The sequence below is a fragment of the Echinops telfairi genome, unplaced genomic scaffold, assembly GCF_000313985.2.
Source record: "Echinops telfairi isolate 266 unplaced genomic scaffold, ASM31398v2 ScPeMD7_7424;HRSCAF=8462, whole genome shotgun sequence".
Classification (NCBI taxonomy): Eukaryota; Metazoa; Chordata; class Mammalia; order Afrosoricida; family Tenrecidae; genus Echinops; species Echinops telfairi.
Genome location: NW_022111324.1, coordinates 22234746 through 22253298, shown reverse-complemented (window position 1 = coordinate 22253298; position 18553 = coordinate 22234746). Strand labels below are relative to the sequence as shown.

Below are 18553 nucleotides of genomic sequence, written 5' to 3'. Positions count from 1 at the left end.
GAAAACATATTGTTGAGAACCAGGGGGGCTGGAGCAGAGATCTAAAGCCCACCTGTAGAGAGTGGAACAATCTCCCCACAGAGGGGCCACAGGGAAGGGATGAGCCACCAGGGTGCAGTAAATCATCAATGAAACACACTATATTCCTCGAGGCTTCCTCACCCCCCCACTACCGTAACTCCAATGCTGCTTCTCAATTCAGACTAGACCGGAACATGTACACAGGTACAGAAAGGGATGGGAGCTCACAACATAGAGAATCCAGGTACAGGAGTGGGAATAGTGATGCCAGAAGAGTAGGGGAAAGAGGGGGAGAAGAAGGGAGAAAGAGGGATCCAATCGCAATGATCGACACGTAACCATACACCCCTCTACAGGGGGAAGAATAACAGAAAACATGGGGGAAGGGAGACAGCGGTCAGTGTGAGATATGAAAATAATAATGTACAATCTATCGGGGGTTATGAGGAGGGGGATAGGGAAGGGGTGAAAAAAAAAAAAGAACTGAAACCAAGGGCTTAATATAAAGTAAATGTCTAGAAAAGAATGAAGGTAACATATGTCTAAACATGCCTGATTCAACTGGTGTATGGATTGTGATGAGTTGTACGAGCCCCCAATAAAATGATTAAAAAAAATCATAAAATGATATAATGGGTCAGTATCTCCCTTTTCTAAGCCCATATTATTCCTATGAAGTTTCTATGGCACATACATGATGACTTATTAACTTAAGCAAGTATTATTCCAGAATATTTCAAAGTAATGTTATAAACTTCTTCAAATAATGAGTAGCCACACAAAAGCTACAATTTAATATGCTCGTTTAAATGATTCCCTTACTCAATCTTACAATCTCCTGAAATCTTCTGCCTTCATTGGTATTCAGGAGATGAACTGGAAAGAAATTATTACTCTAGGCAAGCAATTACATCTTATTCTCTCTTGGCTAGCCCTGGTACCCCACTTTAGGAGATTCACAGTTACAGAAAATCAAGTCATTGCTATTCTACATTAGGCTTCCAAGCTATTGAACACCTGCCACATTAGACGCATAATTCATATTGGACATGTTTATGGCAGCGGTTTACTGAATCTAAGAAAGAGACAAACCTCTTAGAGCTTTGTGCCCACAGTCATAGGGACGATACAGTAGAAGGTGTCAGAAAAATTACATATGGAACTCATCCTGAACCGTGTTTCAGAAAGGATATTCTAAAAGAAAAAAAATTTTTAAGTGGCACTGAGAAAGTGAATGTTCTTTTCAGCTAACAGCTTTCTGTTCTGGTAATAGTTTATTAGTTTTTAATCTGAATGTAAGTGAAAAAACAAATCAAATAGACTGGCCACAGCTTTCAAAGCCATCATAGGTAAGCTGAATTATGAAAAAGTTGGGGACTTAGGAAGTCCTCGTTTTAGTCCTATAACCTAAAAAAGGCACACTATTGAACTTATGAGGTTAATACTGCTCTCTGAAAAATGGATTATCCTGGTTGTTGTTAGGTGCCATCCAACCATGAGTGTCAATTCCAACTCATCGTGACCCATCTACAACAGAATGCAAACACTGCCCGGTGCCGTGCCAGTCCCACAACTGTTCCCACGTTGCAGCCCAGTGCTGCAGCCACTGTGTCAGTCCATCTTGTCAAAGGCCTTCCTTCCTCTTTTCTGCCGTCCCTCCACTTCACCAAGCATGACAGCACATGGGTGGGGTCACATGTGCTGCTCCTTCAGACGATTATTTCCTGTTCCTCAGTACTATTCCTTCCATTTCATAGTTAAGTGAAGGAACTGAAGTTTAGAAAAGCAATCAATAAACGAAAGAAAGGAATTCAGAGTTGGAAGATCATCCCCGTCTCACTTCATGAACTCTGTATTAGACAGCAGGTTTTTTCTAAGCCTGCTCAATTGTAAAATGAAAAAACAATCCCATGAAACTATGAACTAACAAAAAATATAAGAAACTGGAAAATAGACTTGAAACACTATACACAATGATTTTACACTGCACATAACACTACGCTTATCAAAAAAGATAGAAGTGATTAGCTCAGACGAAGGAGCTTAGCTCTACCTATTTTCGTATTATATCTTATTATATATTGAATGTATATCCTTGTTTTACTTGTATAATTAAAGTTAAACTAAAAAGGAGGAAATGAAGGACAAGGTTATTAGAGGCAATATTTTATAGATAATTTAAATAAATCCTTAATGCTGTTAATATTGTTTTATAGTGAAAATCATACACAGAATTCATTTATTAATTAAAAAATATTTGCTGAGTTAACTTTTTTCAAAAAAGATCATTTTATTGGGGGCTCATACAGCAATTCCTACATCAATTGTATCAAGCATATTTGCACATATGTTGCCATCATTATTTTCTAAACATTTACTTTCTATTTGAGCTTTTGGTATCAGTCCCTCTTTTTACCCCTCATTCCCCCAGACTAAGTATCTTTTAGTCTGTGGCCTACTCCCTGATTCCTGCTAAGTGCCTACTCTAAACTGCATTATTTATTATATGGATAAAATACCTGAAATTAACACCAAATAAAAATTTGCTCACTTGTAAACTGAACAGATATATGCTGAATGGATGTCTAGTGGGTAACCAGCATATCTTAAGGAATATACTAAAGAATTATTAAGTGCTAAGTTTAAGGAGGCAAGAGATAGAGTACAAACACTGTGTAAGTAATCCCTGGTGATGATCTTCAGTTTTCTATGAATTTTATCATTAGGACCAAAGTACAGTTTGAACTGTTCTCCTCCAAGGACCTTTTGTGCTTTCTCAAACATAAATCTGACACTTCTATGGATATCACACTACCCTGTCTAACCTTCCTGTTTTCATTTACCATGAGTTTAATATTTTACTACCGGGAGAGTTCAGAACATTATATAAACCTATACGGCAGTATGGTAGCATAACAACAATCACAAGACTCCGATGTATATTCTAACTTTGTAAGCTATTTGCTATTTGATTTTGGAGCTACACTGTTGGTATTTGGATTCATATCTTACTACCTGTATGACTTTGGGTAGCTACCTTAATTTTTTTGTGCCCAATTTCCTCACCTATAAAACAGGGATCATGTACTTACTTGAGACAGTTCTCGTGAGGATCACAGTCAATACATGTTAAATGTTTACTGTAGAGCCTAGCACATAGTAGTATTCAATAGATGTTAACTATGTCTTACAGGGTGGCTATTAGTCAGCATTGACTTGATGGCAGTGAGTGATAATTACTTTTGATAAACTAAACCCACTCCTCATTGACATAGTCAGTTTCCAAAGACCAGGTTGTTAGGTGAAAATCATTGTTAAGTGAAAATGGAGAATGATCACATTACATCATTAAATAACTGCAAAATTTCATCATTACATAATTGCCAAATCACTGAGACTCATGGCCCAGACAAGCTGATCCATAATCTTAAACCATCACAGCCAGTGTTACTCTTATCTTACTTATACTCCAGTGTTTCTTACTACCAGGCATATGGTGTTAATGTGCAAAATAGCAAGTAAATTTTTATTCATATTTTTAAATCTGAAATTTTGGATAGCACATTGGTCAGTAAAGAGTAGGTACATAATATTCCATGTACCATACCACACAGTTCCTGTAATTTAACTAGTCTCCAATTGCTGAAACTTAAATTACTTCCAATTTTTACAATATATGCTGTGCACATACAGCAATTTTTATACACGTCTCTAATTTATTTCATAAGGAAAAAGTAATACAGGGAATTACTAGGTCAAAAGGTATGAATAATTATGAATATGTCTCTTCATAAAATGCCAAATTGCTTACCTATTTGTACATCAACAGAATAAAGTCCATTTTTCTGTATCTTTGCTGGTAATGAGTATTATCACTTCTTTAACCAAATATTATTTTCATTTGAGGAGTTAATTATTTTTTCACGTTTATTTCTTCAGTAAAACAATCAGTTTATGTTCTTTGGCAATTGAAAAAAAAAACCCCAGGATATAAATGGTTTTCCATATCATGGTAACTGGATTACAGTTCAAACATATTTACTTTCCTCCTTTCCACCATTCCAGCCCCCTGGCCTATCCTGTAGAACAGTGGTTCTGAACCTTCCTAATGCCGCAACCCTTTAATATAGAGTTCCTTATATTGTGATGACCCCCAGCCATAAAATTATTTTCGTTGCTACTTCATAACTTTAATTTTGCTACTGTTATGAATCAGGCGACCCCATGTGAAAGGGTTGTTCAACCCCCAAAGGGGTCGCGACCCACAGGTTGAGAACCATTGCCATAGAAGCTATATATGTCCTTGCTCACTTGATGTTGGGCTTAGTGCTTTGCTTTGTCAGGCAGAGCAGGCTTTCTTTGGGCTTAGTCATGTAAATTACACCTTTGGTCATGGTCAATGGAAGGCTGAGAGGTAAAAAGTAGACTTAAATTTGTTTGAGCAAGTAGAGCTTGTTTTTGTCACTTTTATATAAAGAGGTTTCCCTGAATAACAAACTGCTGCCCATATCGCCTGGCCCCCCAAGAACACACATGCAACAGTCAGGAAAACAACTTTCAGTGCAGAGCCCAGTCCAGTCTTAACAGCAGCCTGAAACAGCAGTCTTCCGCTGAGCCCAGGCTAGTTCTCTCTATTCCCAGATGACCTACCGACTCATAAGCGAGTATAAACTACTGTATTAAGCTACTGAGTTTTGGGATAGTTTATTATGTAGCAATTTATGTGCTTATTGCATTAGACTATAAAACTCTGAAAGGGATCCACATAGAATCTATTACTTATCTTCCCTAGGGTCCTATATTCTCAGCAAAAACTCAAAGCCTCACAGTACATTGTGTACTTATTCTCCCTCTTTTCTTTTCGTTGAAAGTTCCTAAATAAAATAATTTGTTTTGATGTTTTATACTTTGCATGTATCACCCTCACATGAAATTATATATAAAATGATAATATGCAAAATTCAGCAAAAATATTTAAGAAATAATATATTTAAGAAATTACCTTTAAACTTGTTTCTAATTAGGTACTTTAGTTTATAAATTGAATTCATAAATAATTTTCAACTTTGCTACTATTAACTATCAGTGATGTTTTCCCAACTTCTAAGCCATAAAAAGTACAAACTGCTTTTAAATTTGGAACCTGTCTGCATAAGTGTTCCAAAAGCAATCCAATTTACACAGAAATGTTAACTACATCAATCAAGTATAGGAGCAACTAAGAAAACAAAGCTGACTACAAAAACAAAACAACCAAGTGGTATCAAGGTATAATTATAAAACAAACCCAATAAAGAATAGACTCTTACCAAGAAAATAAAAATAATTTATTAAAAGGTTTAATTAGCATTTTAAAAGCTATTTACCAAACCCCAAACCAAACTGATTGCCATTGAGTTTGAGTTCAACTCAGAGACCCGGGTGGGGCCTAGTAGAGCTGCTGCTCAGGATTTCCCATTGATAGGAATAGACAGCCTCATCTTTCTCCCAAGGCTAGAGACTGGTGTATTTGAGTTGCCAACCTTGAGTTTAGCAGTCTAATAAGAGTGTTAATGTAATAATTTAAAAATCAATGAAAATTAGCAAAATGTAGATAGACTATCAATAAATATTTGTTAAACTGAAATGAAGGAGAATAATAGTTCACCTTTAGTTTTATCTCATGTTTTTACCTGGTGTATCAGCAGAATTATTATTACCTGCATTATTCTTTAGTGCTAGAGCTAGAGAGAACACAGCAAGTAGCGTATTTTCAATTTTCAAATGGGTTAAGGGTTTGCACTACTTTTAATAGTAAGCCAAAAATGAAAGGAATTATACAAATGAGTGGTTTTGTGTATGTTCAAATAATAAAAAAAGAAGTCAATGGAACAAAAAAATTTCTCCAGAGAGTTAAAAATAATTAGCATGTCTATTATAATATGATAAGATTAAAATTAGAAAATTCTAGCTTAGCAGCCTATTACTGGGTGTAGAAAGAGGGTAACAAACTGGCTATCCCCCCAGAGAGGAAGCACTTCAGGACTGCGTGTGCTCAGTGCAAACAATGAACTGATTATTTGTATTGCAGGCACTGAACTACCGCTGCTGAATCCTCATTAGGAACCACAGCACTCCTAAGAGGGTGTGAAACAAGGGAACTGGGAGGGATCTGATCTGCGAACTGAAAAACAGCTCAACATACACAAGTGAACTCAGCTTTTAAGTGAACAGAGAATATCTCTTTTTACTTTAGTATTTTTGAAAGCTGAGTAGCAAATGTTAGGCAAGAGTCTAAAGTAAAATATGAGGTATTTTTAAAAGATATTTTCCCCTTTATATATTTAGAGCACAGCAAAATGCTAAATCCACAAGTAATTTATAAATATTTCAGTAGAAATATTAGGAACTGTCAAAGAAAAAACAGGAAATCGAATGAAGTATCCTTTCCCATCAACAGGTTAGAAATGGCAACATAATGGCTTTCATTTTTCTTTCTTACTGTACTTCCCACAGGCTTTTCCTTGCCAAAGCCAAGCCACCTACCATTTAAAATACCTTTCCTGTCTCCTCGAACAATGTCCTCTGCCCATCCCCAAAACAACAAAATTTTAAGAGTTATCTTCGAATTTAGCCTTATAATAAAATGTGAATTCTTAAAAATAAATAAATTGGATGCTAAATTTTTTTCTAAGATCAGCGGTTGAAAACAAACTCTACTGAAATGTTTCCCTTTTAATACAGTGAGTAGGAAACTAAATTCTCTTTTCCCACCTTCTGAAAAATTATTGTTGATGTAGTTAGCTCTTGTTAACTCCATTCTTATAAACCATGCAACATAACATGAGATATGTAACTTTTGAAAACCCTTTAAAATGCTCTCAATAATGCTACCACTATGATTACTCATACAGGCTAGTTCTCTGAGGAAATGAAGATTGCTGAACCTGAACAAGGTTTCTCACCATACCATTTTACCCTCATAAAATTTATCTTTTGCAATAGCACACATACAATAACAGAACACTATCTATTTGATTAGCTACATTAAATATATTTTTGGGGTGGGGGCTCAATGAGTATCTCTAATATCTATGTTTTCTGATGCCTTTTCCCTTGCAATAATTTTCAAGACAACAAAAGAAAATTCTACTGTTGATCATTCTTCAACATCATCTTTTCTGTCAGTGGTTCTACTGAGCTGTCTTTTCAATTTCTCCTCCAAGTTTTTCTGTTTGATGTTTAGTCATGTAACATTTTAATAGATTTTTAAATCTTAGAAATATGATTAAAATATTTAACTCTACAAAATGTTTCTTTGGTTTCTTAATTTCACTGTGGGAATATGAATTATGTTCAAGGAGCATATAGCTGGCTACTTGGTCAAAACTCCAAACACATTCCTAACTGATACTTGGCTCTACAACTTCCTACCCAGAAAATTTTAAGAGTTTTTCTTAAAAAGACTTTCCTAAAGGAAGCATACATATGACAGTCATAAGGGAGCAACAGGAATTGTATTGTATTGAATCATTGTTTCTATTGATGTAGCACACATTAGAATTTATAAAGGCAATTTTATGGGTATGGTCTTATTTAATTCTTACAACTCTGTGAATTAACCAGAGTAGGTGCTATTAATTCCGTTTGGAACTAATAACAAACAAACAAACAAATAAATAAATAAATAAAATTGTTATAAAACAATAAAAATTAATCATAAAATTAATTAATTAATAAAAAGATTTGGCTTTGTTTGAATGAAAGAGTTCTAAGCCTGAAGGTGAGCTGAAAACAGTATCACTTTTCACAACATACAAATTATACGGCTTTGGGAAAGACTCATAATGGAATCCTCTAACTTATGACAATCATGAGTGTCAAAACAGAACTGTGCCTCATAAGGTATCCAAGGACAGAGTTTTCAGAAATAGATGGCCAGGCCTTTCTTCAAAGGCACCTCTCGTTGTACTAAAACTTTGAATTTTTCTCTCAACAAGCCAACCAGAGACCTAAGAGTTTAGGGGTTTGTGTGTAGGCAGTTCTAGTACCCTGATTAATTCGTATACTCCTTTTCAAGGCCTTTTTACTTGTCTTTTTTTTAAATACTAGATTATAATTTCTTCAGGGCTGGAACTGTGCTTACTTTGTTGCTGTATTTCTAGAACCAAGCACAGCCGTGGCCCACAAAATATTCTCAGTAATTACTTGAATTCAAGCATTCTCTCTACCTACCTACCTATCCTGCCATGCAACCATACTTAATTTGCAATTAAGAATTGAGGTATTTTTACAGTAAATGGCAATCTGAAGTTAAAAAAATGTTCTTATATAGCTGGTTTGGCTGTCTGATTTCAACAGTAAGGTGTGGCAGGGTTTCTCCGTAAATTAAATGAGAATAATTTATAGCTCCAAGAATTTGTGAAAAATATATTTTAAAAGTAAGATAAAAGCTTTTTCATAAAACAAAACAAAAAAATTGGACTGCAAATGTGTACTGAAATGAATATTTTGATTTCCCTAAACCTTCCTGAGTATGCGGAACTAAACAACCTCCACATAGGTCCTATAACAAGAAACGGAAATTGTGAAAGGTTCTAAATACTACTAATTAACAAATCCTTTTTTTTTTTCTGGTTTAGCATCTTTTAATGGAGTCTGCTACAAAGAGGAACACAGACTTCAGTTGGTCCATTTGGCTTTACAGAGGTGAATGAGCAGTGAACGCTCAGTGTCTGTGTGGCACAGACCAGTTGGTCAGCAACACAGCTCTCACGACACGGATTAATACCAACATGTGAGTCCTGACACTTTTACTTGGATTAACAAATCCTTTTCATTGCAGCTTATCTCTAATTCTTTTCTTTCAACAAAGAAAACGTGGCAGATCATTAAAAATAACTGATGGTGGACCACTGAAATTCTGGGGCTACTGATAATACTGAATTTGACCTATGATACTGAAGACAAAACAAAACAACAGCAGTGGTTAAAGAAATCCCCCTCTTGTGTTCAAACTTAGATAAGACTCATGAAAGGTCCATTTCCTAAACCAGGTCACACACAGATCCTCCAAATCCCCATTCTTTGCCTCATAAATAGTAATGGATTGCTTGTCCCCAAAGATCAGAAACAAAGTGCTTGTTAACCAAACTTTGGTGAAGCTTTTCTCCTTCCCACAAGTCCCTAGTCTTGGGCCCAGCCTTAGTCTGAGTCAATCAGAGTGCATTTCCTTCTTTAAGGGTCCCTCCTGGAGAAGAGGCTGCCTTCAGCATAAATCATTCAGATTTAATAGCTGATCACATGCCTGTTTTATCTCATTTTTTCACACCTATTTTTTTCCCTTCTCACTTTGTTTATTCTTATTCTCTACATAAGAAAAACAATTTCTCTCTAACGCGCTGAGACTTGCACTCTTGCACACCTTGCAGTTGGCAAGGGCCCTGCCTATTGTCTATTTCTTCTCTTCCACTACTTCTAACGCTCATTTCCCTTGCTCCCCTTTCTTCCTCAATAAAACCTCTTCCTATCAAAGCTCAGCTCTTTGATTTTGCTTTGTTAACTTGACAGCACATAACTCAGGCATGGTTCAAAAGCTGAGCGACATTGCAGCAAAATGCCGTCCATTCTCACCTTTGTTCCATTCTACATCTTGGTTGACAAAGTTTCTCAGAATTTACTTAAAGGGGGCAGCTATAAGTAATATGAATTTATCTCATTGCGAAATGTAAAATAATTTATTGAAATTCATAATACATTTGTAATGTTGTCTTGATCCATTATAGATAATAATCATGGCAATGATAATCACAATCCAGAAAAAAAAATCTCTTAAAGACAGGGAATGACAGGGAATACACAAAACTTAAATTTCGACTTACATAAAAACACATGGAGCAGACCAAAGTTATTAAAAAAGCTATATTAATTTAAAATGACATCACTAGGAGAGGGATGCAAAATTTCTATTTTTTTTTAATTAAAAAAATTTAGATTACTTGGACATATTTAGTAGAGACTTAGCAGTTAGTTGTTTTTAAAGTGAATAATGAAAATACACAGGCAACTGTATCCTTTGAAATGATTTAAACTTAAAGTGAAAAATTCTAGATGTCAACTTAAAAATGCAAATGAGGTAATGCCGTTCAGTAAGTTCTTTCAGGGATTCATAAGAAGAAAACGCCTACAGATTACAAGCCAAGCCAAACTAACTACTTCTCTAGATTTGGGTTTTCAGGTTTGGAGTTGGTGAATTTGAGGAATTCAGATTTTAGTATGTTACTGAACAGTAGCAGTATGTTTAAAGGTATCTTATGACATACAATAGTCAACTACAAAAAAACAGTACTCATTTCCACCCAGGACTGGAGAAGAGTGCAGGGTTCTTGATAATTCTGTCACAGGCATCACAGGTACTTGATTTACAATTTCTCTAGTGCAAGCTTCACACCATGAAACGCGCACACCTGACTAAAGGACAGCAGTTCTTCGCAAGAGGTAAAATCATGGGAGCTTTGAGATGTTTCCTTCACCGAGGCACTTAGCTAAATTATATCACTTAACAAGAGTGCCTGCACAGTGATAACATTACTGGCTACGTTTATTAATACCAGGGTAACTGCTGAATCTAATGCAGAAAGTCAACGTGGGCCACAGTTTGCTCTTTTGGACCAAATTCCAAGTTTTACTAAAACAGTATTTTTTTTAATGATTATCTTCATGCTTTAGAGTTTTGTAGCACCAGCTCTCAAAATATAACAACAACAAAACAACTCACTGCCATCAAGTTGATCCCGACTCATAGTGACCTTATGAGACTGGGTAGAACAGCTCTTATGGGTTCCCAAGACTAACTCTTTATAGTAGAAAGCCTCATTTTTCTCTAGTGCAGTGGTTAGTGGTTTCAAACTGCTAATCTTGTGGTTAGTAGCCCAATGTGAAACATTAGCTAAAGCTCCTAAAATACCAACCCCCAGACCCACTGCCATCAAATCAGTTCTGGTTCATAGTGAGCCTATAGGACGGAGATGAACTAGCCTACAGGTTTCCAAGGTTGTAAATTTTTACAGCAGTAGACTGCCTCATCCTTCTCAAATAAAAAATAATATCTCTTAGTAACATTTCTTTACCACCTATAGATGAGAAAGTGTAGCTTTTAAAGCGTGGGCTGATGTTAAGTAGACAAAGAATTTCATTTTAGTGAAAGGAAGCTGGATTGAGCTTTGATTGACAGTTCTTGGAAAAAGGTTAAAAATTCAAAGTGAGTGACTGTGTGTGGCTCAGAACCTAAAAGCATTTTTCTCCTCCTAACAGAAGAGCAGTCTCAAGTAATAACTGGTTGCCATGGAGATAAGAAATATAGACGGAAGGCAAACTCAATTTGCAGCTAAATGGGCTGGAAACAATCCTTACTACAAGAAGAGAAGAGATTAAAAATATAGAAATTGCCAGGGGGGATCTTTTTCACCTAGCATTTCCTAGCATTAATGAACGAGGAAGTCTAAAAAAGCAAATGAAAACCCTAGGTGCTCATACATAGAACGCAGAATTTCACGCATTGTCACACATTCTGAGTGACTTTGCTCCTTTCTGATAGTACTTGTTAGTAAATATTGGAATGAGACTAAAGTTGTGTTCAGGAGCAAACAAGAATGCCCTAAGAGTGCTGGAATTCCAATGGAATACAAACATAGACAAAGGGAAACATACCCGGCCGTAAGAAATAGATATATAAGTGAAAAATTTCTTTCTAATCCTAGAATACCTTTGTGAGTGCTGTAAAGGGCTGAAAACGTCACGGTGAAGAAAGTTGTGGAGTATTTTCCAGCATTAACTAAATGAGGAAATGCCCTTTTTGTGTCTCGGTATCGGCGCAGGCATTGGATGAAGCGAAGCCAAGCGGGGATGCACTGCACAACGGCCCGCACTCCATACGAGTAACTGTGGCAAGTTTCTGGTCCTGTGAAGATTTCAAAGAAGAAAAAAAATACAATTAAAAAAGTAACTTGGTATGGATTATTATAAGAGCTGCAACGGCTCCCAAAATGATTTATTAAAAATATTAATAACTTGTCCACATCGCTTAGCCATTTTATGAAAAAACCAACAAGTCCATAAAAGACAGGAGATGGTTTCAGACTCACTTACTTTTTTGCAACTATTCCCAAATTTTCTAGTGGTAGATAAAAGCAAGGGGAAGGAGAGCTGCAGAGGGGACTAGTGGGAGGCTGTCCTCTTGGGATTTTGACTATGTATCTGTTCTGGAATAATTTTCTCTAGAGTGTTTGAACATTATAGGAAAATGAGAAGGTTAGTATCTACTAATCAAAAGGAATATAAAACAAACTTTACTGATAGAGATGGTGGCCCTGTAATTTGAAACATCTAAAAAACAAATATCACAATTCTCATGAACTTTGAATTACTGTAATACACCTACTATTGGCTATTCATATTCTTGGGCTCTTTTTCTGGGGTGAAGAAATGAATTTGTGCTTCTAAATGAGAAAAACCATTTTGTCTTTGAATTCTAGCAATGTGTCATGGTATGACCAACCTACAATATAGTGTGATCAACCAGCTGAAGATAGTTATAATCTTCCATTGGCAATCAACGAAAAGGCATTGGGTCAGCACTTAAGGTTTAATGAACTGTCATTAGTCACGTGTTAAATTATCTGTCTAAATAAAGTTTTTTTAAATCATTAGAATAATTCCTTTATAGCCTGAACTACCGGAATAAGGTAAATTGTGGAAAAAAGAGGCAGGAAAAAACAAGGTACCAAATAAGAAGTAAAAAACAATTTATAAAGCACCTAACCTAATTCTAAAGTCAGCATCTTAACCACTGCCTTCTTTGGAATATTATCAATACTGTGATGGCAAATTATTAGCACTAAAGCATCTGTGGTACAACTACCAACATACTAGAATTAAAATTTTTTTTTTTTCAGTCTGAGGATTCTTTGAGTGTAAGTTGTAAATCTCTTGGCAAATGGATGGTAAAATCTTAACACATAATTTAAGAGCCAAATTATATCAGAGAAAGAGAATGCTAAGAGTGCCAAATACGTTTAATTAAGTTTGCAATATTATTGGATAAGTTTTCATCATAACCTTAAGTTTCTCAGGCACCATTTTCAATAACTCTTGGTTTACACTGGCAGTTTAGTAGTGTGAACTTTCGCACCCTACCTGCTATATCATCTGGCAACAGGCCCTTACTTTCATCCCATTTGAGCTCAAAACTGTAGAAGCAAATCATGTATTCTAGGTCCATCAGAATCACTGACAGGCTGTTCAGCTGATCAGCCAGCCAGAAATCAGCAAAGCCTACTTTATGGAAGGGGGCTGTAAATACTCGAAACTAGAAAAAGAAGAAGAAAAAAATCAGCAACATAGTAATAAAATGCAATTAAAATTTTAAAATTCTATTTTGAGCACTGTGGCAGGTTGGTCTGACTAGAGAAACAAATCCAGACACTCATATATATGTAAGAAAGAGCTTTATATTAAGAAGCATCCCAGTCTAGTCTAATTCAAGTCCATAATCCTGTACCAGTCCATAGGACCCTCTTCAGACTCATGCAGCCACATACAATGATGCAGATTGCAGGAAGATCACAGCACTAGGGTGCAAAGTTGAGTGGATCTAAGGTCAATGGAAACATGGCAGGGCTCCAGTAGCTCTCTGGGTGGCCAGCAAGCAGGAAGGTGAAGGCAGAGAGAGGAGGGTGTTCTCAGGGCCCTCCTTATGAGAGGGCCACGCCTACAAGGAGGCACCATTAGGTTGTGACCCGACTGACAGGTTAAATACCACCCTTACACTTTCATACATCAAGTTGACATGAATTTATCTACCACAACCATGTTAACAGAATTGTTCAGCTTATAAATGGAAGATAATGAAACCAATCACAGACAAACTGGATAACAGTGGGCAGGTTGAGAATTCATCATAAAGGGAATGAGTTGTGGATGAAATAGCTAGAAAAAAGGAGAAAGGTAGGCAGAGTTGAAGCTGAAAGAAAAGGATGTCAGAAGACAGAAACTGAGAGGTGTTGTGAAGACTCCAGGTTGATTTTTCCTAAAGACCCAAAATGCTTTAAATTCTGGAATGCTTTCCCTTCTTGGCTAGCTGGACACAAAACTTCTCTGACCACAAAGATGGGTAGGGAAGGGTGGTACAAGCCTTAATCCTCTGACCTAAATCACTTTCATTTGACTCAGACCATAGTAGTGATTATTTATGTTCATTCTTAAACAGGGCCACAAAAATTAGTTCTCATACCCCTGTTATGAAAACAATGATATAATAGCTTACATTTATTGAAAACTAGTCCATGTTGTATACTCTTCTAAGTGCTTTTATATGCTTTAATTCATTTAATCATAAAAACATTACAAAATTTAAGTACTATTATATATAAATCCTCCTTTTATAGTGGACCCAAAACACAGCCATCCTCACTGATCTGTGGAAGCCTGTTTATCACTGTAAAGGGAAACCCTAGCATTACAGGTCAGGTAGGATTAGATAGCAATATAACTTTGAACCCATTTGGTTCAAATTGTGCAGACTGCCTTGAAATGCCATATGTGAAGAGGAAAAGAAGGTAGCTATAATCCTTACCTTGTCAGGCCCTATCTTAGTTAATTAGTGCTGCTGTGACAAAAACTACAAGCGATGGCTAACAGAAGGTTATTTTCTCATGGTTGAGGAGGCTAGAAGTCTGCACTCAGGGGACCAGCTCTAGGGGAGGGCTTTCTCACTCTGTTGGTTCTAGGGGAAGGTCCCTGTTGCAATTCAGCATCTGCGTTTTAGGGAGCTCTCCATGTATCTTGGTATTAATTGTCCCCTGGGTCTAACACTGTCTTAAGACTGGGACCTTGGGTACAAAGGGTACCCCCCACCCAAAGCTCTTTTTTTCTCCCCATGGTACTGACATCTCTCAGACCTCTACTCATTTGTTTCTCTTAAATCTGAAAGGAGATGGACCCACGATACAAGCTAATCCTATTGATTGTATCCCATCTTATTAACTTAACTGAAATCTTGCCTACTTCTTGTCTGCCAGTTTGTCATACTGTGGTGGCTGGTGTGTTGCTGTAATACTGGAAGCTATGCCACTAGTATTTTAAATATCAGCAGGGTCATCCAAAATGAACAGGTTTCAGGGCTTTCAGACGATCAGACTGTGAAGAAGGAATAGGGTGCCCACTTTGGATGAATTAGTTGATGAGAACCTTATGAAGAACATGGAAATGTCGCATACTGAAGGCCTAATGAAACTGAACTTTGTCAAGAGACTGTGCCACAAGATGAACCCCTCAGGTCAGGAGAAGCTCAAAATATAACCGAGGAAGAGCTGCCAGATAATCAGAGTGTAGTGGACCATCATGACACAAATGGAGTACAGTCTTTGGGACTTTCATTATGGGGCATGGCTCAAAATGAGAAGAAACCGCTGCACACAGCTACTAATAATCGGAACTTTGAATGCCCAAAGTATGAACCTAGAAAAATTGGAAGCCATCAAAAATAAAATGAAATCAATTAAGATTGATAGCCTAGGTATTTTAGTGTGCTGACATGGACCGACATTTGTCATGCTGAATCACAAAATCATACGGTGTACTATGCTGGGAATGACATAATCAAGAAGCATAGCATTGCAAAAAAGGACATTTCAAGAGCTAGCTTGAAGTACAATGCTGTGATATGATTATATTTATCTGTATGTAAGCATATCTAGTCACTACAACTATTATTCAAATTCATGAACCTGCCATGAAAACTAGTGATACAGAAATTGAAGAATTATGTCTTCAGTCTGAAATTGATTAAATGTGCAATCAAGATGCATTGATAATTCTTGATGACTGGAATGCAAAAATTGGGAACAAAGAGGAAGGAACAGTAGTTGGAAAATATGGTTTTGGTGATAGAAACGAAGAAGCTGGAGATTGCATGAAAGAATTTTGTAAAACCAATGGCTTCTTCATAGCAAATACCTTTTTTTTTTCAACACAAATAGGACTATACACAGGATTTCTCCAGATGGAATACATACAAATTAAAATGACTACATCTATGGGAAGAGATGATGGAGAAGCTCAATATCAGTAACTAAAACAAGGCTGACTGTGGAAAAGACCACCAACTGATCATATGTAAGTTTAGGATAAAGTTGAAGAAAATGAAAGTAAGTCCAGGAGGGCCAAAATATGACCCTGAGTACATCCCATCTGAGTTTCAAGACCATTTCAAGAACAGATTTGCTATCTTGAATACTAATTACAAAAGTCCTGATGAACTGTGGGGTGACATCAAGAACATCATACATGAAGAAAGTAAAAGGTCATTTAAAAGACTGGGAACAAAGAAAAGATCCAAGTGATTATCAGAAAGTACCTGAAACTTGCTCCTAATTCATAGATTAGCTAAGACAAATGGAAGAAATGACGAAGTCAAAGAGTTGAATAGAACATTTTCAAGGGAAGCTCGAGAAGCCAAGTAAAATATTATAATGAAAAGCGCAAAGACCTAGAGTTAGAAAATCAAAAAGGAAGAACACACTCAGCATATTTTAAACTAAAAGAACTGTAGGGGAAAAAAAATCAAGCCTTGAGTTGCAATATTCAAAGATTCTATGGGCAAAACACTAAATGATGCAGGAAGCATCGAAAGAAGATGCAAAGATTTGAGAGTCACTGTACCAAAAGGAACTAGTGGACATCCAACTATTTGAGGAGGCAGCACATGAGCATGAGCCAATGGTGCTGAAGGAAGAAGTTCAAGCTGCACTGAAAACAGTAGCTAAAAACAAGGCTTCGGGGATTGATGGAATACTATTGAAATGGTTAAACAAGCTGATAGAGCACTAGAAGCCCTCACTTGTCTACACCAGGAAATTTGGAGGACAGCTACTTGGCCAAGTGACTAGAAGAGATCCATATTGGTACCGATTCCAAAGAAAGTTGACCCAACAGAATGCTCAAATTACAGAGCAATTATCACTGGTATCACATGCAAGTAAAATTTTGCTGAAGATCACCCAACAATGGCTGAAGCAGTACACTGACAGGGAGCTGCCAGAAGTTCAGGACTGATTCAGAAGAGGACGTGGAACAAAGGATATCACTGATGATGTCAGATGGATCCTGGGTGAAAGTAGAGAATACCAGAAAGATGTTTGTGTTTTATTGTCTATACAAAAGCATTCAAATGTGTGGATCATAACAAACTATGGATAGTCCTGAGAAGTATGGCAATTCCAGAATGCTTCATTGTGCTTATGCAGAACCAGTACATGGATAAAGAGACAGTTATGAGAACAGAACAAGGGAATACTGCATGGCTTAAAATCAGGAAAACTGTGTTGTATCCTCTCACTATACTTATTCAATCTAAACACCGAGCAAATAGAGAAACTAGATTATATGAAGAAGAATGAGGCATCAGGATTGGAGGAAGGCTTATTACCATCCTGTAATATGCAGATGACACAATCTTGCTGTCTGAAAGTGACTTGCTTGCTGGCTGATGAAGATCAAGGATTTTAGCTTTCAGTGTGGATTACAACTCATGAAAAGAAGACCAAAATCCTCACAACTGTACCAAGAGGTAACATTATGATAAATGGAGAAAAGATGGAACTTGTCAAGGATTTCATCTCACTTGGATCCACAATCAATGGTCATGGATGGAAGCATAAAACGATGAGATAAAAGGACTCACTGTATCAGGTAAATCTGCTGAACAAGACTTCAAAGTGCTGTTAATCAGAGATGTTATTTTGAGGACTAAGGTGCCCTACATAAGTACCATGGCTTACGAGGGCAACCCAACAATGGTTGCAGCAGTACACTGACAGGGAGCTCCAGGAACAAAGGATATTACTGCTGATGTCAGATGGAGCCTACATAAGCCATGGTACTTTCAATTGCTGCATACGCATGTGAAGAATTGAGCCATCTGAATTATGCTGCTGGCAAATATTGGAAGTACCTTGCTAAAAGAACAAACAAGTCTGTCTTGGAAGAAGTGGCGGGATAATGCTCCTTAGAGGCAAGGATGGTGCAACTGTCTCGCGTACAATGGACATGTTCTCAGAAGAGACCCAGTTCCTGGAGAAAGGCATCATGCTTGATAAAGGAGAGGAGGAGCAAAAAGAGGGGAAGGCCCTTGATGAGATGGACTAACAAGGTGGCTGCAACACATAAGAACCATTGTGAAGATAGCACAGGACCGGGCAGTGTTTTGTTCTGTTGTACATAAGGTTGTTATGAGTAGGCACTGACTCAATGGCACCTATTAACAACAATAATTAATTTTGCCTCAGTAACAGATTAGGATTTATAACATTGGAAATGTTATCAGATCACAAACGAGGTGATTATACAGTGAACCCTCGTTTATCGCGGTTAATTGGTTCTAGACCCTACCGTGATAAATGAAATTCCGCGAAATAGGATTCCTTATTTGTAAATCAAATATTTTCGTAGTTAGAGCATAGAGGACATGAAAAAACACCCTTTAGTCACCATTACA

The 18553-nt window shown here is 36.8% G+C and overlaps 1 protein-coding gene across 1 annotated transcript in view; it reads right to left on the bottom strand.

Moving 5' to 3' along the window:
• Positions 1–18553, bottom strand: part of XPR1 (xenotropic and polytropic retrovirus receptor 1) — a 183754-nt gene that overhangs the window by 22463 nt on the left and 142738 nt on the right. The window contains exons 10-11 of the mRNA XM_045297982.1: positions 13195–13366; positions 11765–11959 (exon numbers count right to left, since the gene is read on the bottom strand). Of these exons, the coding sequence (XP_045153917.1) occupies positions 11765–11959; positions 13195–13366 (367 nt within the window). The remainder of the gene's footprint in view (positions 1–11764; positions 11960–13194; positions 13367–18553) is intronic.